Source organism: Mustelus asterias, chromosome 6 (assembly GCF_964213995.1).
Source record: "Mustelus asterias chromosome 6, sMusAst1.hap1.1, whole genome shotgun sequence".
In the NCBI taxonomy this organism is placed as follows: domain Eukaryota; kingdom Metazoa; phylum Chordata; class Chondrichthyes; order Carcharhiniformes; family Triakidae; genus Mustelus; species Mustelus asterias.
The window spans coordinates 4,102,606-4,127,598 of NC_135806.1; the positions used below are offsets into that span (position 1 = coordinate 4,102,606).

At 45.0% G+C, this 24,993-nt stretch overlaps 1 protein-coding gene across 7 annotated transcripts in view; it reads right to left on the reverse strand.

The window, feature by feature from the left end:
• Nucleotides 1-17,973, reverse strand: part of c6h5orf63 (chromosome 6 C5orf63 homolog) — a 59,009-nt gene extending 41,036 nt beyond the window's left edge. The window contains exons 1-5 of one of the 7 annotated variants that reach the window (XR_013498145.1): nucleotides 17,913-17,954; nucleotides 12,749-12,875; nucleotides 9,483-9,539; nucleotides 6,852-7,093; nucleotides 386-940 (exon numbers count right to left, since the gene is read on the reverse strand). Coding sequence is in view for 4 of the 7 variants with exons in the window: in XM_078214029.1 (XP_078070155.1) it covers nucleotides 6,914-7,093; nucleotides 9,483-9,539; nucleotides 12,749-12,875; nucleotides 17,431-17,474 (408 nt within the window). In the remaining 3 variants the exon portion in view is untranslated. Of the gene's footprint in view, nucleotides 1-385; nucleotides 941-6,774; nucleotides 7,094-9,482; nucleotides 9,540-12,748; nucleotides 12,876-13,681; nucleotides 14,487-17,430; nucleotides 17,483-17,648 lie in introns of those variants that run through there. The other 6 variants (XR_013498146.1, XR_013498144.1, XM_078214032.1 and 3 more) reach the window with 6 other exon arrangements.
• Nucleotides 17,974-24,993: the final 7,020 nt, after the last annotated feature.

Here is a 24,993-nt window from a genome sequence, read left to right on the forward strand (position 1 = left end):
TAGTCAGATGCTCTGAGGGTAGAAAAGTCAAGTACGAGGTGACATAGGTTTAAGATGCGTGGGGAAAAGTTTAGAGGAGGTGTGCAAGGCAAGTTTTCTTACACAGAGGGTGATGAATGCCTGGGACGCGCTGCCCAGTGAGGTGGTGGGAGCAGGTGCGATAGCGACATTCATGGGTCAACTAGACGAATACACAAATAGGATGGGAATGGAAGAATATGGATTTCATAAGTGCATACAGTTTTATTTCAGGCATCATGATCGGCGCAGGCTCAGAGGGCTGAAGGGCCTGTTCCTGTGCTGTACTGTTCTTTGTATAGTGCGCAAGAAACGATACTTTTCACTGTATCCCAATACATGTGACAATAAATCAAAATGCAGTGGTGCTGTTATGGCTTTCTTTATTTTCTTTATGTCCGCAGCAAACTACCCAGCCTTCAGGAGAACAGTGACCACGACATCACACAACCCTGCCACAGCAACCTCTGCAAGACATGCCGGATCATCGACACGGATGCCATCATCTCACGTGAGAACACCATCTACCAGGTACACGGTACCTACACTTGCAACTCGGCTAACGTTGTCTACCTGATACGCTGCAGGAAAGGATGTCCTGAGGCATGGTACATTGGGGAAACCATGCAGACACTACGACAACGGATGAATGAACACCGCTCGACAATCGCCAGGCAAGACTGTTCTCTTCCTGTGGGGGAGCACTTCAGCAGTCACAGGCATTCAGCCTCTGATCTTCGGGTAAGCGTTCTCCAAGGCGGCCTTCACGACACACGACAGCGCAGAGTCGCTGAGCAGAAACTGATAGCCAAGTTCCGAACACATGAGGACGGCCTAAACCGGGATCTTGGGTTCATGTCACACTATCGGTAACCCCCACAGCTTGCCTCCTGGACTTGCAGAATCTCACTGGCTGTCCTGTCTGGAGACAATACACATCTCTTTAACCTGTGCCTAATGCTCCCTCCACCCACATTGTCTGTATCTTTAAGACCTGGTTGGCTGTAGAGATTTGCATTCGAATCAGTATTCTGTAACTTGATTTTGTGTCTCTGTGCCCTGTTTGAGAGCAGATTTCCACTCCATCTGACGAAGGAGCAGCGCTCCGAAAGCTAATGGTATTTGCTACCAAATAAACCTATTGGACTTTAACCTGGTGTTAAAACTCTTGCTTTCTTTATTTTCGACATATTTTGGTTTTGACAAAAGGCTGAAACATTAACTCTTTCTCCACAGATGCTGCCAGACTGACTCTATAACCTGCTGAGTCTTTGCTGCATTTTCCACTTTTGGAAACAGCTCATTGAAGGCTGCAGGTGGTTCTGATGCGCAGCAGCACCACCAACAGACACCCAGCGGTACTGCAGGCAGGAATAGCACCACCAGCAGGCAGGAATAGCACCACCAGCAGACACCCAGCGGTACTGCAGGCAGGAACAGCACCACCAGTAGACACCCAGCGGTACTGCAGGCAGGAATAGCACCACCAGCAGACACCCAGCGGTACTGCAGGCAGGAATAGCACCACCAGTAGACACCCAGCGGTACTGCATGCAGGAACAGCACCACCCGCAGACACCCAGCGGTACTGCAGGCAGGAACAGCACCACCAACAGACAGACAGCAGTACTGCAAGCAGGAACCACCACCAGCAGCCATTTGCTGCTGAATAAAGTCAAACTCAATGGATCACCCATTTTTTTGGAATTATTCTCATTGGAGCAGAGAAGCTAAAGGAGGGATTTCATAAAGATTATCAGAATCATGAGTTCTTTTGTCCACAACTAGATTTAGAGAACACAATTAATATGGTGATTACTGTGATTTACAGGAGCTTCACTGGGCAAAATATGACTCCGAACCACATGGGACGTATTAGATCCGCTGACTACAATCTTGGTCAAAGAGGCAGGTTTTAAGGATTGTCTTTGGGTGGAGAGAGGGAGAGGTTTAGGGAGAGAATTCCACTCAAACTGAAGGCACAGCTGTCTTTGATACAGCGATTAAAATTGGGGATGTTCATTAGGTGAGAAAGAGAGCAGAGAACTTGGAGTTGTGACGGTTACAGAGATAGGGAATGGTGAGACCATGGAGGGAACATGTTTTTTTAATTTCAGGCATTGCTTAACCAGGAATCACCAAAGATCACAGAGCACAGAGATGTGATAAGTAAACAGGACTTGGGGCAAGTTAGGATCTGGACAGCAGAATTTTGGGGCGGCACAGTAGCACAGTGGTTAGTTCTGCTGCTTCACAGCTCCAGGGTCCCGGGTTCAATTCCTGGCTTGGGTCACTGTCTGTGTGGAGTTTGCACATTCTCCTCGTGTCTGCGTGGGTTTCCTCCGGGTGCTCCGGTTTCCTCCCACAGTCCAAAGATGTGTGGGTTAGGTTGACTGGCCAGGTTAAAAATTGCCCCTTAGAGTCCTGGGATGCGTAGGTTAGAGGGATTAGCGGGTAAATATGTGGGGGTAGGGCCTGGGTGGGATTGTGGTCGGTGCAGACTCGATGGGCCGAATGGCCTCCTTCTGCACTGTAGGGTTTCTATGATTTCTATGAACTAATTTATCTTAAAATTTGTGTCAACTGATTAGTGAACTCTGCCCCAATAGTTTCTCCTGATTTCCTCTATCAATCAAAAGATGAGGGGGGATCTCATTGAAACTTACAGAATACTGAGGGGCCTGGACAGAGTGGACGTGGAGAGGATGTTTCCACTCATGGGAGAGATTAGAACTCGAGGGCACAACCTCAGAGTGAAGGGATGCTCCTTTAAAACTGAGATGGAGGAATTTCTTCAGCCAGGAGGGTGGTGAATCTGTTGAACTCATTGCCACAGAAGACTGTGGAGGCCGGGTCATTGAGTGTCTTTAAGACAGAGATAGATAGGTTCTTGATTAATAAGGGGATCAGGGATTACAGGGAGAAGGCAGGAGAATGGGGATGAGAAAAATATCAGCCATAATTGAATGGCGGAGCAGACTCGATGGGCCGAATGACCTAATTCTGCTCCTATGTCTTATGATCTAAAATCTCTCATCATTTTATTCTATGAAGTATATCCGACTCATCTCCCCTCACGTTCAGAATGATATTGCACAAAAGCCATTCATCCTATCATACCTGTGCCAGCAAGTCTAGCCCATTAAAAGCCTCATTTTGTTACAATCATGTGGTTTATATGATTATTACATTTTAGGACTGTAGCTTTAAATTTGGGGTAAATGGAGAGGGTCATGTGACCTGTTCTAAAGTGTGCCACAGTAATGCTGGCTGCTTTGATTGTTAGAGATTAAAGCCTTAGATTGTTTTACTGAGAAGGTGCAAGTTATTTGGAGATGATGGCAGCAGTTTCTGAGTTTACAATGTGTCCCCCAAACTCCCAGAAAGGTGTTGTAGGTACCGGTTTGTAAACAGTTGTGTTGTAAACTGTCCATTTACTTCTAGGATGAAAGAAAGTTGGAGGTCAAGAATAGCTGATCAGCATTTCAATCTGGAGACAACATTGTGTTTCACGTTTCCATCCGGAAGACAGCAGAGGCAGCCATTTTTGAGATCAGGTTACTGGATTCCCTACAATTCAATGAACATCTCATGGAACTGCTGTCCGTCTGATCAGCAGGGACAAGGGGCTCCTTGGCTTTGTGAGCTTTCACAGCGGGAGGGAGATGGTTTCCCGAAGATCCGCATCCTGCGGCCTTCTAAGGATCCTGGGAGATTTGTTTTGGAATGGCTAGGGGAGAGAATCATCGGAACAGGCTTTATTGCTGCCGTGAATATAAGAAACTCTCCAAAAACTGAGGAAAGAGCTTGGAGACAATCACTTCAAATTACTACTCAGCGAAACGGGGGTTGGGGGACCGATTGGAAGCCTGGCCACTGTTTGCTAAAAGGACTGTAATTCTGAGGAGAGTAATTCAGTGTGTGATAAGTCTAAAAAGGGAACATTCCTCTCTCTACTTCATTGTATAAGTTGCCTTCAAAAAAAAAAATGGTGTTTGGTCAACAGCGTTTTGAGTCATTTGTTACAGTAAATATTTAATTTAGTGTTTTTAAAGCCCGTACCAATGGGAAAGGGGAACAATGTCTGAGGGGAAACTCTTGTACATGAAAAAAGATTTCCCCAACATTTTAAACTGCTGCCACCTTGGATGATTTCTGGGTAAAGTAAAGGGTAATACATAAACATTCTTTTAAATGTTATCGACTTCAGAAGGGTTGTAACATCGTATCTCATTGCTCTTGCGTGCCCCCAACAAGCCGCCATTATTTCTTGGTCTGCAAAGATTACGGAAATTCAAAAGCAAAATACTGCAGATGCCAGAAATTTGAAATAAAAACAGGATACATTGGGAAACACTCTGGTCAGGCAGCATCTACGGAGAGAGGAACGAAGTTAACGTTTCTGTTTGATGAACTTTTATCAGAATTGGGAAACATTAGAGGTGTAACAGGTTTTAAGCGTGTGTTCCTACACAGAGGAGACTAAGCAAAGGGAAACTCTGATAGAGGTGAAGGGTTCCCTGTTCCTAATAATTATCCTTTGTGAACAAATTAGCACTGCTGCCTCTCAGCGCCGGGGACCCGGGTTCAATTCCGGCCTGGGGTCACTGTCTGTGTGGAGTTTGCACATTCTCCCCGTGTCTGCGTGGGTTTCCTCCGGGTGCTCCGGTTTCCTCCCACTGTCCAAAGATGTGCTGGTTAGGTTGATTGGCCGTGCTAAATTGCCCCTTAGTGTCAGGGGGATTAGCAGGGTAAATATATAAGGTTATGGGACAGGGCCTGGGTGGGATTGTTGTTGGTGCGGACTCGATGGGTCTGCACTGTAGGGATTCCATGATTCTATGAAATAATTCCTGCCTTTCACTCCAACAAAAAACTTAGCCGGAATTCTCCAGCCATTCACACCCCGCACACCCCCCCCCCCCCCGCCAGCAAGGATGGAGAATTTGGTGCTCAGCCAAATCTCCGTTCACTGCAGCAGGACCGGAGAATCCCGCCGGCATGAATGGCCAGAAAATTCCCGCTTTTCTCTTTTGTTCCTCTTTCAATTATTGGAACAGTTATGTTCAGTTCTGATCATTTTGTTTTGATTTTCTCCTCCGGCACGTTCAATTACTTTTGGGGATTTTCCTCCAATTTCCAGGGTTCATTCGACATTACTCTGTTGCCAATTCCATAATTCTCTTATCTCAACGACATTAGACTCTGGTCGGAGTATTGGGTTCAAACTTGGGCACACCTTGGCAACGGTGAATTGGCCTTCCAGCTCACGCAGTGCGGGTGCAGCAGAGCAATGCTGGTGTACCTCTGGGAGGTTCCATAGAACACTGGTTTGGCCTCAGCTGAAGTATTGTGTCCAGTTCTGGGCACACTCCAGAAAGGATGTGAAGGTTTGAGAGAGAATTCAGAAAAAATCCACAGGAATGGTTCCAAGGAGGGGAAACGTCAATTCCATTGATAAACTGCAGAGGTTGGGACTGTTTCCCTTGGAGAAAAGAAGGCTAAGAGATTGGATAGATGTCTTCAAAATCATGCGTCTCCCTAGACAGTAGATCGGGAGACACTGTTCCCATTGGTGGAAGGATCGAGAATGAGAGGGCACAGATTTAAGGGAATTGGCAAAAGAAGCAATGGAGACATGAGAAGAAACTATCTCACAGTGAGTGGTTAGGATCTGGAATGCACTGTCTGAGAGTGTGGTGGAGACAGATTCACACAGCGAGTGGTTAGGACCAGGAATGTACTGTCTGAGAGTGTGGTGGAGACAGATTCACACAGCGAGTGGTTAGGATCTGGAATGCACTGTCTGAGAGTGTGGTGGAGACAGATTCACACAGCGAGTGGTTAGGATCTGGAATGCACTGTCTGAGAGTGTGGTGGAGACAGATTCACACAGCGAGTGGTTAGGATCTGGAATGCACTGTCTGAGAGTGTGGTGGAGACAGATTCACACAGCGAGTGGTTAGGATCTGGAATGCACTGTCTGAGTGTGAGAGAGGCAGATTCACACAGCGAGTGGTTAGGATCTGGAATGCACTGTCTGAGTGTGAGAGAGGCTGGTTCAATTGAGCCAAAGGAGAATTGGAATATGATTTAAAAAGGAAGAGAGGACAGGGGAGAAAGTGGGGGAAATGGCAATAGTCAAATTTCTCGATGCAGACACTAACCATTCTGTAATTGAGGCTGGTTGCATAGACTAAACCTGTGTTCCTCTGAGCTTAGAAAGTTGAGTGATCTAATCCAGGTGTTGAAGCTGATTAAAGGAGTTCAGAGGGAAACTATTTCCTCTGGATGGGTGGAGTCCAGAACAAGAGGCTGCAGGATTTTAAAATTCACTTCCTGGCATCACCCCTTTAGGTGTCAGGAAGCACTTCCCCACGCAGAGGGGAGTGGAAATCTGGAACTTCCTGTCCCACAATGGATACCCCGTCAACTGAAGTTCAACAAGACCCAGATTAGTAGATTTTTCGGGTAAGGGCACAATGGGAATATGAATGGCAGATGTGAGCTGGAATTTTACCGTTCTGTCCTCCATGGAATCAGAGCGGGCGAGGGGCGTACAATGGAAATGTCCACTGACCTCGGGTGGGATTTTACAGTTTCAGGATGAACGAGACCATAAAACCCAGCCTTTGGAGTTAAAATACAGATCCGACATGATCTAACTGAACGCTGGAAGGGGCTAAATGGCCTACTGTTCTCACATGCTGTCTTTTATGCATTAATATTCACTAATTAATATTCTGGAGATAGTTTGAGATGGCACAATGCTTCAAAAGCCAACAATTTTTAATGTGACCATAAACATTATTTAGAAATATAAAAGGACTTACTGGGTCTTAATACAGATGGGAAAATTGAAAAATTTTCTTGTTTCAAGTTGCGCTTAGAATCTTCACGTGTTTTGATTCAATTCCTCTTCCAGTTTAGTTAGTCTCTTCTCAAGGATTTTAAAGTTTACCTTGTGCATCATCAGGAACTGTCCATTCAGGTGAAAGACCGGAATGTCATATTTGTACCTTTCATACCAGACAGAATTTTCTGGAACAGTGATGTCTACTTCCTGCAGGGCAAACTAAGATTTAAAAAATATTCCCAGTTATTGTTGTTGTATATCCATGTTTCCTTAACACAGATTTAGCAATATCACACAGGACTGGTAAACTAAACGTAGGCTCTGTTTATTTGAAGATGTTTTCCAGGATTGCTCTGCAGACAGATTTACTATAAAGATTCAACAGCTACTGTTAACAGGTGTATACAGCTGCAATACTTTCACATCACATGCTGTGAGCTAACGAGCTAAATTGAAAACTCCCTCAGTGTCTGTTGGTCACATGCTTTACATTTTGGCTACTAATTCATGAGTATACCTCATGGTAGGTTGGTGCAAAAGGTTGGATCGCATGGGATAAAGGGGGAGGTGGCTAGATGGGTGGAGAACTGGCTTGGTCACAGAAGACAGAGGGTGGTAGTGGAAGGGTCTTTTTCCGGCTGGATGCCTGTGACTAGTGGTGTTCCGCAGGGCTCTGTATTGGGACCTCTGCTGTTTGTGATTTATATAAACGATCTGGAAGGTGTAACTGGGGTGATCAGTAAGTTTGCGGACGACACAAAAATGGCTTGACTTGCGGATAGTGAGGAACATTGTCAGAGGCTACAGAAGGATATAGATAGGCTGGAAATTTGGGCAAAGAAATGGCAGATGGAGTTCAATCCTGATAAATGCGAAGTGATGCATTTTGGTAGAACTAACGTAGGGGGTGCTATACGATAAATGGCAGAACCATAAAGGGTGTAGATACGCAGAGGGACCTGGGTGTGCAAGTCCACAGATCCTTGAAGGTGACATCACAGGTGGAGAAGGTAGTGAATAAGGCATATGGCATGCTTGCCTTTATAGGACGGGGCAGAGAGTATAAAAGTTGGGGTCTGATGTTGCAGTTGTATAGAACGTTGGTTCGGCCGCATTTGGAATACTGCGTCCAGTTCTGGTCGCCACACTACCAGAAGGGCGTGGAGGCTTTAGACAGAGGAGGTTTACCAGGATGTTGCCTGGTATGGAAGGGCTTAGTTATGAGGAGAGATTGGGTAAACTGGGGTTGTTCTCACTGGAAAGATGGAGGATGAGGCGTGACCTCAGAGGTGTATAAAATTATGAAAGGCATAGATGGGGTGAACAGTGGGAAGCTTTTTCCCAGGTCGGTGATGACGTTCACGAGGGGTCATAGGTTCAAGGTGAGGGGGGAGAGGTTTAACACAGATATCAAAAGGACGTATTTTACGCAGAGGGTGGTGGGGGCCTGGAATGCGCTGCCGGGCAAGGTGGTGGAGGCGGACACACTGGGAACGTTTAAGACTTATCTGGATAGCCACATGAACAGAGTGGGAATGGAGGGATACAAAAGAATGGTCTAGTTTGGACCAGGGAGTGGCGCGGGCTTGGAGGGCCGAAGGGCCTGTTCCTGTGCTGTATTGTTCTTTGTTCTTATATTTTCACTTAAAGCGACATCACAACAATAATCTGAAATGGAATTGGCCATGGTAAATTGTTCCTTAGGGTCTAATGATGTGCAGATTAGGTGGATTGGCCATGATCAATGCATGAGGTTAAAGGTATAGGGCAGGAGCTGGGCCTGGTGGGATGCGCTGTTGGAGAATCTGTGCAGGCTCGATGGGCCGAATGGCCTCCTTCTGCACTGTAGGGATTCTATGTTTCTATATTCTCTCAATATTGAAATGTGAAGGAAGATGCCAAATCCACTTTGGGCAGCACAGTGGTTAGCACTGCTCAATTCCCTTGGGTCACTGTCTATGTGAAGTTTGTATGTTCTCCGTGTCCGTGTGGGTTTCCTCCGGGTGCTCCGATTTCCTCCCACATTCTGAAAGACGTGCTGGTTAGATGCATTGACCCGAACAGGCGCCAGACTGGGGAATAGGGGACTAGGGGAATTTCACAGTAACTTCATTGCAGTGTTAATGTATGCCTTACTTTGTGACTAATAAATAAAAACTTTAAAAATATAACATGTATAAATGACAGTAACAACCAATTTAAGATAATCAGTCGAACTTTTAATGTGGATCATTTACACTGGCTAGAAATTACATTCATCTGCAAACAAAAGGAATATGTTCAAGCCTTGAGCCTTTTTTTGATTAACAGGAAACTTGGGGAACCCACTGTTCCCTGTTGCTTTTTCCAAGTCAATTGGCTAATCAGAGTTGACTTGCCAACCAATCAGAACCTTTTTATCTCATGGTATAAATTGTTGTGACCATTTTAAATTTGGTATTCTTGTGCTTGTCCTGATGAGTACAAGACGAAAAGCTTGAGCAACATCTCTCTTTTCAACCGTCTAAAACTCGGACACTAAAGGTGATGAGTACTTTTACACAAAGTTAACAATTGAGGACCTGAATTAATTTTGAAAGATGGTTATTTATTGTATCAGATTTCATACCCTGTGTCTGTATGGCTCCAATGCCTCCTTGGCTTCTTTGCAAAGCGTGCAAGAATCCTGACGATACAAAAATTCAACCCGTGTATTAGTAACTATTTAACTAACACAAGTGAATTAAACTTTTACTTGAACCTATATTATCCACATGTTTGTACTGAGCTGGGTATGCATTATTGAAATACCAACAATGATGACGTGCACTTCTGAGCAAACAGTCAGGATTCTCCGACCTCGCCAGTGGCTGGGATTCTCCAGTCCTGCTGCATTAACGAACATTTGGCTGAGTGCCAAATGCTCTCTGTGGCAGCAGGGGGGTGGTGATTACAGCATTGGAGAATTCTGGTCCACATCTTCAAAATGATTTACAAATGAGGATCTCCACTGCTGACCAGCGAGAAAGAAATGCAAAGGGCGGAATTCAATCGGTCCCTTTTTAAATTTGTTTAAACCATGTGATGGCTAAGGGAAGAGGAATCTTTCTCTTTAATTACAACCAAGTCCACACGAATGTTGGGTCAATTTGGGGGAGCTGTGATAGTGAAATAAAGCACTGTTCTTCCATCCTTGTCACAAATTTTTTTTTAAAATTCATTCGTGGGGCATGGGTGTCACCGGCTGGCCAGCATTTATTGCCCATCCCTAGTTGCCTGAGGCAGTTGAGAGTCAACCACATTGTTGTGGCTCTGGAGTCACATGTAGGCCAGACCAGGTAAGGACAGCAGATTTCCTTCCCTAAAGAACATTAGTGAACCAGATGGGTTTTTCTGACAATCGACAATGGTTTCATAGAACATAGAACATAGAACATAGAACATTACAGCGCAGAACAGGCCCTTCGGCCCACGATGTTGCACCGACCAGTTAAAAAAAACTGTGACCCTCCAACCTAAACCAATTTCTTTTCGTCCATGAACCTATCTACGGATCTCTTAAACGCCCCCAAACTAGGCGCATTTACTACTGATGCTGGCAGGGCATTCCAATCCCTCACCACCCTCTGGGTAAAGAACCTACCCCTGACATCGGTTCTATAACTACCCCCCCTCAATTTAAAGCCATGCCCCCTCGTGCTGGATTTCTCCATCAGAGGAAAAAGGCTATCACTATCCACCCTATCTAAACCTCTAATCATCTTATATGTTTCAATAAGATCCCCTCTTAGCCGCCGCCTTTCCAGCGAAAACAATCCCAAATCCCTCAGCCTCTCCTCATAGGATCTCCCCTCCATACCAGGCAACATCCTGGTAAACCTCCTCTGCACCCTCTCCAAAGCCTCCACATCCTTCCTGTAATGTGGGGACCAGAACTGCACACAGTACTCCAAGTGCGGCCGCACCAGAGTTGTGTACAGTTGCAACATAACGCTACGACTCCTAAATTCAATCCCCCTACCAATAAACGCCAAGACACCATATGCCTTCTTAACAACCTTATCTACTTGATTCCCAACTTTCAGGGATCTATGCACACATACACCTAGATCCCTCTGCTCCTCCACACTATTCAAAGTCCTCCCGTTAGCCCTATACTCAACACATCTGTTATTCCTACCAAAGTGAATTACCTCACACTTCTCCGCATTAAACTCCATCCGCCACCTCTCGGCCCAACTTTGCAACCTGTCTAAGTCTTCCTGCAAACTACGACACCCTTCCTCACTGTCTACCACACCACCGACTTTGGTGTCATCAGCAAATTTGCTAATCCACCCAACTATACCCTCATCCAGATCATTAATAAATATTACAAACAGCAGTGGCCCCAAAACAGATCCCTGAGGTACACCACTTGTAACCGCACTCCATGATGAATATTTACTATCAACCACCACCCTCTGTTTCCTATCCGCTAGCCAATTCCTGATCCAATTTCCTAGATCACCCCCAATCCCATACATCTGCATTTTCTGCAGAAGCCTACCATGGTGAACCTTATCAAACGCCTTACTAAAATCCATATATACCACGTCCACTGCCTTGCCCCCATCCACCTCCTTGGTCACTTTCTCAAAAAACTCAATAAGGTTAGTAAGGCACGACCTACCTGCCACAAAACCATGCTGACTGTCACCTATCAATTCATTACTCTCCAAATAACTATAAATCCTATCCCTTATAATTTTTTCCAACATCTTGCCGACAACAGAAGTGAGACTCACCGGTCTATAATTCCCGGGGAAGTCTCTGTTCCCCTTCTTAAACAATGGGACAACATTCGCTAACCTCCAATCTTCTGGTACTATACCAGAGGCCAACGACGACCTGAAGATCAGAGCCAGAGGCTCTGCAATCACTTCTCTTGCCTCCCAGAGAATCCTTGGATAAATCCCATCCGGACCAGGGGATTTATCTATTTTCAGACCCTCCAGAATATCCTGCACATCCTCCTTATCAACTGTAATACTGTCTATTCTACTCCCTTGCAACCCAGTGTCCTCCTCAGCTATATTCATGTCCCCTTGCGTGAACACCGAAGAGAAATATTGGTTCAATGCTTCACCAATCTCCTCCGGTTCCACACATAACTTCCCTCTGCCATCTATAACTGGCCCTAAACTTGCCCTAACCAACCTTCTGTTCTTGACATACCTATAGAACGCCTTAGGATTCTCTTTAACCCTATCCGCCAAAGTCTTCTCATGTCCCCTTTTAGCCCTTCTAAGCTCGCTCTTCAACTCCCTCTTAGCCAATCTAAAGCTTTCTAGTGCACTACCCGAGTGCTCACGTCTCATCCGAACATAAGCCTCCTTTTTCTTTTTAACCAACAAAGAATAGATTCTTAAATACAGCTATTTTTTTTATTGAATTCAAATTCCACTGTCTGCTGTAGCGGGATTTGAACCCAGGTCCCCAGACCATTAACAGAGTTGCTGGATTAATAGTCTAGCAATAGTACCCCTAGGCCATTGCCTTCCCTATTTAAAAAAGTTGTTTGTACTTGGCCAGAAGAAGCAAACTCAATGCATTCACCCTGCCCCAGGGCAGATGATCAACTTCCCAAGGTGGATTTACTAATCAGATTGGGAGAACACGATATAAAATGTTTGTAACATTCTTCATCAAAACCAAATATCTGATTTTGTCCAGAACCTATTGTTCAACTCACTGCTGGATAATTGAAGTTCTGCCTTTAATCCATTATCCACCCAAATCATTAGGAAGTGGGACAAATTGGGTAGTTCTTTCAAAGAGCTGGCACAGACATGATAGGCCAAATGGCCTTTGGTGCTGTACGATTCTAGGAAATATAGTCAGCGTGTACTGTACCTTGGTAAACAATGTTAGCACGGGCAGATCTTTGCTGCTTGTAGACATTCTTCTCAACAAAAATTCCAAAACTGATTTTGGTCGCCCGAGGTTTACATAGTGAAGGAAATGCATTGTTCCAGGGCCACTGAAAGTAATTAAAATATTATTAGATGGTGCACTGATTTGCTGATCAATAATGAGATGTTTCACCAAATCATAACTTTGTCCTAAGTGAACATAAGAATAATTTTCACAGGTTATGCAGGGAATTGGTTCTGTAAAATCTAACTGGCCCAAATACTCCTGGAGTGAGAGACATCTTGTGATGTGCTCTGTTAATTAGACTTCATCCCATCACCTTCAAACCTGGAATGCTTTCGCACTGTCATTCGTGGGGATATGAGGCGTGAGGGCAACAGGACATCTGGAACCTCTGTCAATGATGGGACCGTAAGTGGTCTCACAACACCAGGTTAAAGTCCAACAAGTTTATTTGGTAGCACGAGCTTTCGGAGCGCTGCTCCTTCATCAGGTGAGTGACTCACCTGATGAAGGAGCAGCGCTCCGAAAGCTCGTGCTACCAAATAAACTTGTTGGACTTTAACCTGGTGTTGTGAGACTACTTACTGTGCCCAGCCCAGTTCAACGCCAGCAACTCCACGTAATGATGAGACCCACAGTGTGCCTCCTTAACCAATGAGATTAAAAGAGAAACAGAGAAAGAAATCTGGTGAATTAGAGTCAAATCAGTAACAGAAAGAGAAATAAAGAGAGGGAAAGAAAGATTCGATTGAGAGAAATGAGGCAAAGGAAGAATTTGACATTTTAAAAGTTCACCTGTAGGAACAACATTTCACACTTAAATTGTTTCCTTTGTAGACCATGAAGCTAGATTGACATTACAATATAAACATAAAAATAATATAATACAATATAAACAATGGCACTTACGCTGTTAATTACCACTTCCTGTGGCAAGTTTAATAGGCAACGAATATGCAAATCAGTAAGATATTAAAAATAACAAGACGGCTGAGGGTGAAATGCCGTTTGTGTGAGCAATCGAAGGAGTGGAATAAATCAAGCAAGTTCCGGAGATTCACAACTCAGGTGCATCTCTTCAGTCCCTGCAAACGCCAGGCATTGTGTGTACTAATAACAGTCGGAATCATTCACACACCACAACTGATCCATAGGATCCCAACAGCACAAATGAGGCCATTCAGACAATCGAGTTTGCATCAACTCTCTCACACAGAGTATCTTATCCAGGCCCTCTCCCCTGCCCTATCCCAGTAACCCCACACATTTACCAAGATTAATCCACCTAACCTACAAATCTTTGGACACTAAGGGACAATTCAGCATAGCCAATCCACCTAATCCACACATCTTTGGACTGTGGGAGGAAACCCACACAGATACGGGGAGCGCGTGCAAATTCCACACAGTTACCCAAGGCCGGAATGGCTTCCAGCCCAATGTCTATAACGGAGACTCTTTGGGGCAAAACCCTTGTCCATAACTGTTGTAGAGATTAACTTCTAAAAAGAAACATAAACTTCCAGTTAATACCTGAAAGGACAACACATTTCAGATTTTAAAACCTTACTGTAACAAAAGACCAAAGGAACTATTGACTAAATAGTATTGAAATAGACAACTTATACTTGCTATAATCAGGAAAGATCTACTTGCTTTAGCACTGTATGTCAATGTACAGTAAAAGCAGACTACATAACAGAACATTCCCCCTTTTTCTTTCAGCACCAACTGAAAACACTCTTAAGAACATAAGAACATAAGAAATAGGAGCAGGAGTAGGCCATCTAGCCCCTCGAGCCTGCCCCGCCATTCAATAAGATCATGGCTGATCTGACGTGGATCAGTACCACTTACCCGCCTGATCCCCATAACCCTTAATTCCCTTACCGATCAGGAATCCATCCATCCGCGCTTTAAACATATTCAGCGAGGTAGCCTCCACCACCTCAGTGGGCAGAGAATTCCAGAGATTCACCACCCTCTGGGAGAAGAAGTTCCTCCTCAACTCTGTCTTAAACCGACCCCCCTTTATTTTGAGGCTGTGTCCTCTAGTTTTAACTTCCTTACTAAGTGGAAAGAATCTCTCCGACTCCACCCTATCCAGCCCCCGCATTATCTTATAAGTCTCCATAAGATCCCCCCTCATCCTTCTAAACTCCAACGAGTACAAACCCAATCTCCTCAGCCTCTCCTCATAATCCAAACCCCTCATCTCCGGTATCAACCTGGTGAACCTTCTCTGCACTCCCTCCAATGCCAATATATCCTTCCTCATATAAGGGGACCAATACTGCACACAGTATTCCAGCTGCGGCCTCACCAATGCCCTGTACAGGTGCATCAAAACATCCCTGCTTTTATATTCTATCCCCTTCGCAATATAGGCCAACATCCCATTTGCCTTCTTGATCACCTGTTGTACCTGCAGACTGGGCTTTTGCGTCTCATGCACAAGGACCCCCAGGTCCCTTTGCACGGTAGCATGTTTTAATTTGTTTCCATTGAGATAGTAATCCCATTTGTTATTATTTCCTCCAAAGTGTATAACCTCGCATTTATCAACGTTATACTCCATTTGCCATATCCTCGCCCACTCACTCAGCCTGTCCAAATCTCTCTGCAGATCTTCTCCGTCCTCCACACGATTCACTTTTCCACTTATCTTTGTGTCGTCTGCAAACTTCGTTACCCTACACTCCGTCCCCTCCTCCAGATCATCTATATAAATGGTAAACAGTTGCGGCCCGAGTACCGATCCCTGCGGCACGCCACTAGTTACCTTCCTCCAACCGGAAAAACACCCATTTATTCCGACTCTTTGCTTCCTGTCGGATAGCCAGTCCCCAATCCACTTCAACACACTACCCCCAACTCCGTGTGCCCTAATCTTCTTCAGCAGCCTTTTATGGGGCACCTTATCAAACGCCTTTTGGAAATCCAAAAACACCGCATCCACCGGTTCTCCTCCATCAACCGCCCTAGTCACATCTTCATAAAAATCCAACATGTTCGTCAAGCACGACTTTCCCCTCATGAATCCATGCTGCGTCTGATTGATCGAACCATTTCTATCCAGATGCCCTGCTATCTCCTCTTTAATAATGGATTCCAGCATTTTCCCTACTACAGACGTTAAGCTGACCGGCCTATAGTTACCCGCCTTTTGTCTCCTTCCTTTTTTAAACAGCGGCGTAACATTAGCCGTTTTCCAATCAACCGGCACTACCCCAGAATGCAATGAGTTTTGATAAATAATCACTAACGCATCCACTATTACCTCTGACATTTCTTTCAATACCCTGGGATGCATTCCATCCGGACCCGGGGACTTGTCCACCTTCAGTCCCATTAGTCTACCCAGCACTGCCTCTCTGGTAACATTAATTGTATTAAGTATTTCTCCTGCTGCCAACCCTCTATCGTTAATATTTGGCAAACTATTTGTGTCCTCCACCGTGAAGACCGACACAAAAAACTTATTTAAAGACTCAGCTATATCCTCATTTCCCACTATTAACTCCCCCCTCTCGTCCTCCAAGGGTCCAACATTCACTCTAGCCACTCTATTCCTTTTTATATATTTATAAAAACTTTTACTATCATTATTTATATTAATTGCTAGCCTAGCTTCATAGTCTATCCTTCCTTTCTTTATCGCTTTCTTAGTCTCTCTTTGTTGTTTCTTAAATTTTTCCCAATCACTTGTTTCTCCACTATTTTTGGCCACTCTGTACGCAGCTGTTTTTATTTTAATACTCTCCTTTATTTCCTTCGTTATCCACGGCTGGTTCTCCCTTTTCTTACAATCCTTGTTTTTTGCTGGAATATATTTTTGCTGAGAACTGAAAAGGATCTCCTTAAAAATCCTCCACTGTTCCTCAGCTATCCTACCTGCCAGTCTGCTCTCCCAGTCTACCTTAGCCAATTCATCCCTCATCCTATCATATTTCCCTCTGTTCAAACAGAGGACACTGGTTTGGGACCAAACTTTCTCCTCTTCCATCTGAATCAGGAATTCGACCATATTGTGGTCACTAGACCCAAGAGGGTCCTTCACAATAAGATCCTTAATTCTACTACCTCGTTACACAATACCAGATCCAAAATAGCTCGTTCCCTCGTCGGTTCCGTAACATGCTGTTCAAGGAAACTATCCCGACAGCATTCTAAGAACTCTTCCTCCATTCCACCCTTACCGACTTGAGTCTGCCAGTCAATGTGCATGTTGAAGTCCCCCATGATTATGTCCTTTAAGTAGACATTCAAATCTTCCAGAACCAATCCAAGGTGATTCTTAGCTCCTGAGAGTTACTTCTGTTCTTTTTCTCAGCTTGGGAACTTTTAATCTCAGAACAGTGAGGTTTATTTCTCTCCAGAGATTTTCTGCCATCACAAGCTAGGCACATCTTCCAGCCTCCTTTCAACTCCTCATGGATTTGGTCTTTATTAAATATATTTTTACTGAAGGTTTTTCCCATTTTTAGAAACAGCACAACAATCCCTCAAGGGTTGGTACAGTACAACGCAATCATTCCTCCACATATACAGACAGAGCGAGACAAGAGAGGACCAACACAGTTGGTTTGGATTATTCAATACAAATAAGGCCTCCAAGGATACAAACATTAGTACGTAATGACACGTTGTGTAGTTACCTACTAGCCCCCTCCCCATTGCCTGCTCTCTCAACAAGCTGCATTGCGGGTAATATAACATTGCAACAATAGCAACCATGCAGCAACGTAGCTGGAGCTCACTCCAGGTTCTCTGTTCATCAGCCAACAGCCTCCTCAGGTCCATGGACAGTGAATCTATCCATCAGCGAGCAACACAATCTCCCACCCCAACTACAGAAAAATCATCCACTTCTCACCGCGCTGTGGCCACTCTGCCCTTCCCCTGCAATCCTGCCGCGAGTGTTTGATCAGGTTTCTAAATTGCAGCTAACGGGAAACGCTGCAGGGTAAAGAGGAAGGCAATGTTCGCGCAGTTGTTGCTGTCAGCATTGTCCAATCATCCGCATTTTTGAAGAATTTGAGGTTTTTAAGCATGAAGGTTAATATTTAAAGAATTGAAACTTTAAAGTCATTACACAACCGCACCCGAGGACCTTCCTAAACGGGGAAATGAACCTTACATCTGCCAGGTGACCTATTGAAGCGTTCCTGCAGCTCTGGTCATATGACATTTGGTCATGTGACGGTCACATGACACTCAGTTGCAGTTTTTGTATCAGTTGATGTGTTACATTCCCTGTCGGTTTCACAAGGAGATGATGCATGATGTTTGTAAAAGTTAGAATGTAGTCTAACTTCTGTTTCTGATTCTCAAACTTTCTGGTCACGATAATGAAGTTCCCTTTCACATTCAGGCAGTGCCTTTAGAATCAGTTTGTGCAATGCTTATTCCCGAATGTTAATCATTTCCACTGACCGGGAGGCTTGGTAACCGGGACTCCAATTTAAGATGAATTGGTTTAAGAGCCACGGCAGAATGTTTTTAACAGGGTGACTTATGACCTGGAATACTCTACTCAAAAGTTTAGCCCTTCCACTGACACCAGATTTAATTATAACTTTTAAAAAGGAATTGGAAAATTACTTCATGCATAAATTTGCAGGGCTTTGGAAAAAGAACAGAGCAGTGGGACTAATTGGATAGCACCTACGCATGATGGGCTGACTGGCCTCTTTGATATATAATTTGATTTATTATTGTCACATGTATTGGTATACAGTGAAAAGTTTTGTTTCTTACGTGCAATACAGACAAAACATACCATTCATAGAATACATAGGGGAGAGGGTGCAGAATGTAGTGTTACAGTCATATCTAGGGTGTAGAGAAAGATCAACTTAATATAAGGTAGATCCATTCAAAAGTCTGACAGCAGCAGGGAAGAAGCTGTTCTTGAGTCGGTTGGTACATGACCTCAGGCTTTGTATCTTTTTCCTGATGGAAGAAGGTGGAAGAGAGAATGTCCTGGGAGCGCGGGATCCTTAATTATGATTCAATAATTAGCATTCTTGACCTTTAATAGTTACGTGACCATCTAACTATTAGAACTTGCTGTGAAGTGCCCTGCTTTTTAATATATTCTTTCATATGATGTGAGCATAACTGGCAGGGGAACATGTATTGTCCATCCCTAACTGCCATTGAGAAGGTGGTGGTGTATACCATCTTGAGCCACTGCAGTCCTCTGGTGCAGGAACACCCACAGTGCTGTTAGGGTGTGAGTTCCAGGCTTTTGACCCAGCGACAGTGGAAGAACGGTGATATATTTCCAAGTCAGGATGGTGTGTATCTTGGAGGGGAACTTGCAGATGGTGGTGTTCCCAGGTATCTGCTGCCCTTGTCCTTCTAAATGGTAGAGGTCGTGGGTTTGGAAGATGCTGTTGAAGGAGCTTTGGTGAGTTGTTACAGTGCATCTTGTAAATGGTGCACACTGCTGCCATTGTACGTCAATGGCGGGAGTAAATGTTAAAGTGGATGGGGTGCCGATCGAGTGGGATACATTGTCCTGGATAGTATTGAGCTCCTTGAGATGTTGTTGGAGCTGAACTCATCCAGGAAAATGGGCGGGGGGGAGGGGGTGGTTCTCCCCTTTCTCCTGGCTTGTGCCTTGCAGATGATGGACAGGCATTGGGGAGTCAGGAGGTGAGTCACTCACTGCTGAATTCCCAGTGTCTGGCTTGTTCTTTTAACTTCTGTATTTATATGGTTGCTCCAGTTCAGCTTTAGGACATTGTAACCCCGAGGATGTCGATAATTCACCACATTAAACGTACAATATAAATACAAGCTGCTGTTTTGTTAAGAAGTGGCAAATTATTACAGGTGAGTGTTGATTGACCAGCTTCCGACTGGAAAACATCCAACAACACGGACCGAGTTGACAGGACAGAAAGTGAAGTTAATGTTTGTATTCATTATTAAACTAAGTGCCAAGACCAACATCCAATTGTCAAATTAAATTTTGCTGGGAGCTTTCAAAGATTTTTGCGGGGGTTTATTCATGTATTTCTCACAGAATCAGTTACCGGGGTGTCAGCAGAGGGTTCAGGAAAAAGATTTATAAATCAGGCTTTATTAATAAAATATCACAACACAAAGATAAGTCTGTCCTTTCCTACATACTCACTAGTGGAACAGGAGGAGACCATTCAACACTTTGAGTCCCTCCATTGAATTAGACTCGAGCGTTTACGGTTAAATTACAAGTGATTTATTTTTAACTCATTTATGGGACATTGGCTGGCCAGCATTTATTGCCCATCAGCAGTTGAGAGTCATTGCCGTGGCTCTGGAGTCACATGTAGGCCAGGCCAAGTAAGGATGACATTTTCTTCCATAAAGGAGATTAGTGAACCAGGTGGGTTTTTCCAACAATCAACAATGGTTTCACGGTCATCAGTAGATTCTTAATTCCAGGTTTTATTTGTTGAATTCAAATTCCACCACCTGCCGCGGCGGGAGTCGAACCCGGCACCGTTCTCCCCCGTCTCCCCCCAGAGAGACATCTGACCAACTCCCTCCCCCCCACCTCCCCACCACCGATCTGAGTCAGAGAGCCGCCGGAAGCTCTAAACTTACTTCCGCAGAAGCTGGAGCGCCCGAAACAGACCTGTGCGGACCATGTCTGTTTCGAGCCGAATCTGGACAGGCGAACGCGGTGGTGAAGGGGAAAGTGCCGGTAAGTTTGGGCGTGCAGCCCATTAATTCAATTTAAAAGCATTCAAATGCATTTAAATTGCTGGTGCGCCCGTTTCGGGCACGGTCCCAATCGCTGCCATTTTCAGCCATTGGTAAAGGGGGAATGGCTGTGGAGGTGGTCGTGGATCGCGCTACTCGCCTCACGCCTGACTTTACCAAGTTTTTGTGCCTGAACGTGATGGTAAAATCAAGTAGAATCTAACTTGATGGGCCCCATGTCTCTGTCTCCTCCCACTGGTCATGATGTGGAGATGCCGGCAATGGACTGGGGTGGGCACAGTAAGAAGTCTCACAACACCAAGTTAAAGTCCAACAGGTTTATTTGGAATCACGAGCTTTTGGAGCGATTCCAAATAAACATGTTGGACTTTAATCTGGTGTTGTGAGACTTCTTACTCCTCCCTCTGGTGGAAGATAGGAAGAATCTCATAGCCACCATTTTGAAGAAGTGCATCTCCCTGATGTCCTGGTCAATGTTTATCCCGAAAAAAAAACTTTAATCACATTTTAATTTGATGTTTTGAGTTTCCTTTCCGCTTTGTTTTCTGTTTCAGCATTTTCCTTCTTTCTGGGGGCTGCCCCTTTTGATTTGTCCCTCAGTTAATTTGATTTTGTTTATTTGTCTAGTCAAAATGATTGACTATACTTCCAAAGTAGCACCATGGCTGTAAAGCTGCTTTGGGACAGCCCGAGGTCATGGAAGGCACTATATAAATACAAGTTTTTCTGTCTTTTCTTCAGTGGGCCCCATCATCAAAGGACAAAGAGCAAAGAAAATTATAGCACAGAAACAGGCCCTTCGGCCCTCCAAGCCTGCACCGACCATGCTGCCCGACTTAATTAAAACCCCCGACCCTTCCGGGGACCATATCCCTCAATTTTCCATCCTATTCATGTATTTGTCCAGAAGTCCCTTAAGAGTCACTCTCATATCTGCTTCCACTACCTCTCCAGGCAACAAGTTCCAGGCACCCACCACTCTGTGTAAAAAAAACTTGCCTTGTACATCTCCTTTAAACCTTGCCCCTCGCACCTTAAACCTATGCCCCCTAGTAATTGACTCTTCCACCCTGGGAAAAAGCTTCTGACTATCCACACTGTTCATGTCCCTCATAATCTTGTAGACTTCTATCAGGTCACCCCTCAACCTCCGTTGTTCCAGTGAGAACAAACCAAGTTTTGCCAACCTTCTCCAATCATTTAGAATAATTTACAACTTAAAGTTAGTAATCAAAACAGAAAATGCTGGAAGTTTTCAGTTGGTCTGGCAGAGTATATGGAGAAAGAAATAGTTAACATTTCAGCTTAATGACCTTTTGTCAGAACAGGGTTAGAGTTAGATAGTGAAAGGCTTAACGTGGTTCTCACTCACTGAGCCCAAAACTTCCTGGCTCCCCAGTGTTGGATCTGGAGGGGTTACCCCAAAGATGCGCTGGCGAATTCCTCTTGGAAGTTCCCAGGTTAGGGTTTACCCACCAATTGTCTAAAAGCACTAACTTCCCCTGGACAATTGCACTGAGAACCATCTGACAAAGCTATCTAAATCATTAACTGAGGGTGGCACGGTGGCACAGTGATTAGCACTGCTGCCTCACAGCGCCAGGGACCCGGGTTCAATTCTGGCCTCGGGTCACTGTCTGTGTGGAGTTTGTACATTCTCCCCGTGTCTGTGTGGGTTTCCTCCGGGTATTCCGGTTTCTTCCCACACTCCAAAGATGTGCGGGTGAGGTTGATTGGCCATGCTAAATTGCCCCTTAGTGTTAGGGGGATTACGAGGGTAAATATGGGGGGTTACAGGGTTGGAACCTGGGTGGGACTATTGTCGGTGCAGGCTCAATGGGCCAAATGGCCTTCTGCACTGTAGATTCTATGATAACTTCAGATGGTTCTGCCAGTGTCTTGCTAATTGTTATTCTGATAAAGTTAGAAGAAACAGAACCAGTTGTAACTTTAGCGTAACTATTTAAACACCCAGGCCAATCCCCACACTCCCAATCTCACAGGGCACTTCCCCACCACCCACTGGCACCTGTCCCTACGGTATTCCCTGCCCCCAATGTCCAAACCTCCCCCCCCCCCCTCCCCCCCAATCTCATTAACTTGCCTTAGCTAATTACCACCTCCCTGGCCTGTTATTTCCAATGGGACCTCCAAACTCACCTACTTAATGGCAGCTGGTGCTGTAAGATAAGGGGGTGTGACCTCCTTTGCTTTTTGGATCCCTCGCTGGACCCGGGGGGGGGGGTGGGGGCGGGATGGGGGGCACACTGTGCTGCGCTGCTTGAATCTCATCCGGCCCGAGGTGGAAAGACTGGGTGAGACAGGAGAAATTTAGCCCAGGCAAGTGAGTACAGAGTGGCAATGGGACACTAATTGCAGTCCAATTAAGTTATGGCCTGACAGGAATCTCCTTTTGACCGACCTGGGCTCTCTTCTGAGCTCAGTAAGAAGTTTAACAACACCAGGTTAAAGTCCAACAGGTTTATTTGGTAGCAAAAGCCACTAAGGGACAAAAGGTGTGGTTTTTGCTACCAAATAAACCTGTTGGACTTTAACCTGGTGTTGTGAGACTTCTTACTGTGTTTACCCCAGTCCAACGCCGGCATCTCCACATCATCTCTCCTGAGCTCCCAGGGAGCAGTTACCTCAGTACACCAACTGGTGGAGCCCTTGTTGTATATTTGAAATGATAATGCCTCCGGTTAGACCGTAACCGGGCCTCGATTTTTGTGGCACGTTAGATTGCTAAAAGTAAGAGTTTGTGCTCACATTTCATAGAATCATAGAAACCCTACAGTGCAGAAAGAGGCCATTCGGCCCATCAAGTCTGCACTGACCACAATCCCACCCAGGCCCTACCCCCATATCCCACCCGCTACTACCTCTAACCAAGCATCCCAGCACACTAAGGGGCAATTTAGAATGGCCAATCAACCTAGCCCGCACATCTTTGGACTGTGGGAGGAAACCGGAGCACCCGGAGGAAACCTACGCAGACACGAGGAGAATGTGCAAACTCCACACAACCCAAGCCGGGAATCAAACCCAGGTCCTTGGAGCTGTGAATCAGCAATGCTGACCACTGTGCTACCGTGCTGCCCTGTTTGTTGAGAAACATTCTGCCATTTATCTTAATAAATATTAAACTGTTATCTCCTGATGAAGGTGTATTAGATTAAATTGGGTGGTGTTCATTAACAAAGAGCTGTAACAGTTCATGAGCGGTCATTCTGTCCCAGTTCGTTGGGCTATTGCCTCTCACTCTCAAAATTCTGGGTTCAAGCCTCATTCCACGACTGGGGCACAGAAATCAAGGCACAGAAATCATGGTGAGTGTGCGCTGTCGAACATGTCATTGAATCATAGAATCCCTACATTACAGAAGGAGGCCAGTCGGCCCATTGAGTCAGTACCAATCACAATCCCACCCAGGTCCTTCCTATTCCCGTAACCCTCATTTACCCTGCTAATCCGCCTAACACTATGGGCAATTTAACATGGCCAGTCAACCTAACCCGCACATCTTTGGACTGTGGAAGGAAACCGGAGCATCCAGAGGAAACCCACGCAGACATGGGGAGAATGTGCAAACTCCACACAGACCCGAGGCTGGCATTGAACCCGGGTTCCTGGAGCTGTGAGGCTGCAGTGCTAACCACTGTGTCACCGTGCCGCCCTTTCATCATTCAGATGAGATCTTAAAACTCTCTACCCTCACAAATGGAGATAAATGATCCTTTTAATATTATTTTGAGTAAGAGCAGGGGAGTTTTCCCCAGTGTCCTGGAGGGCCAATATTTCTCCCTCAATCAACATCACATTTAAAACAATGCCATCTGGTCCTTATCATATTGCTGTTTGTGTGAGCTTGCTCTGTGCAAATTGACTGCCATATTTCCAACATTATAACAGTGGCCACACTTTGGAAGTACTTAATTGGCTTGGGGGACATCCCAAGTTCCTGAAAGACTCTATACAAATTCAAGTCATTACTTTCATTCATAGGAAAGTATCAAATCTGTTACATAAATGATTGCATTTCTATACTTCCATGTATCATATAAATGGCAGGGGCATTGAATTCAATTAATAAATCTGATTTCAGTAGTGGTGTCATCGATGGTTGTAAAAACCCATCTGGTTGACTAATCCCACTTAGGGAGGGAAATCTGCCGTCCTTACCCAGGCTGGCCAAGTGACTCCGGACTCTGCAATGTTGTTGACTCTTAACTGCCCTCTGCATTGGCTGAGCAAGTTACTCAGTTCAGGGGTAATTAGGGGTGGATGGCAAAGACTGGCCTTGCCAGCGATGCCCACAATCCAAGAAAGAACTAAAAGAAAATCAAATATTTATCCAGCTCTTACTTGAAGAAACAGGTTTATCTATTGAATATAGGGTCAGCAGTCCTTGTTGGATGGATTCTTGAAGATTTAATCAATACTAATATATAGATGTGCACTTGCGATGTCAAGGCATACAAGGTTATAGGCCAAGTGCTGGA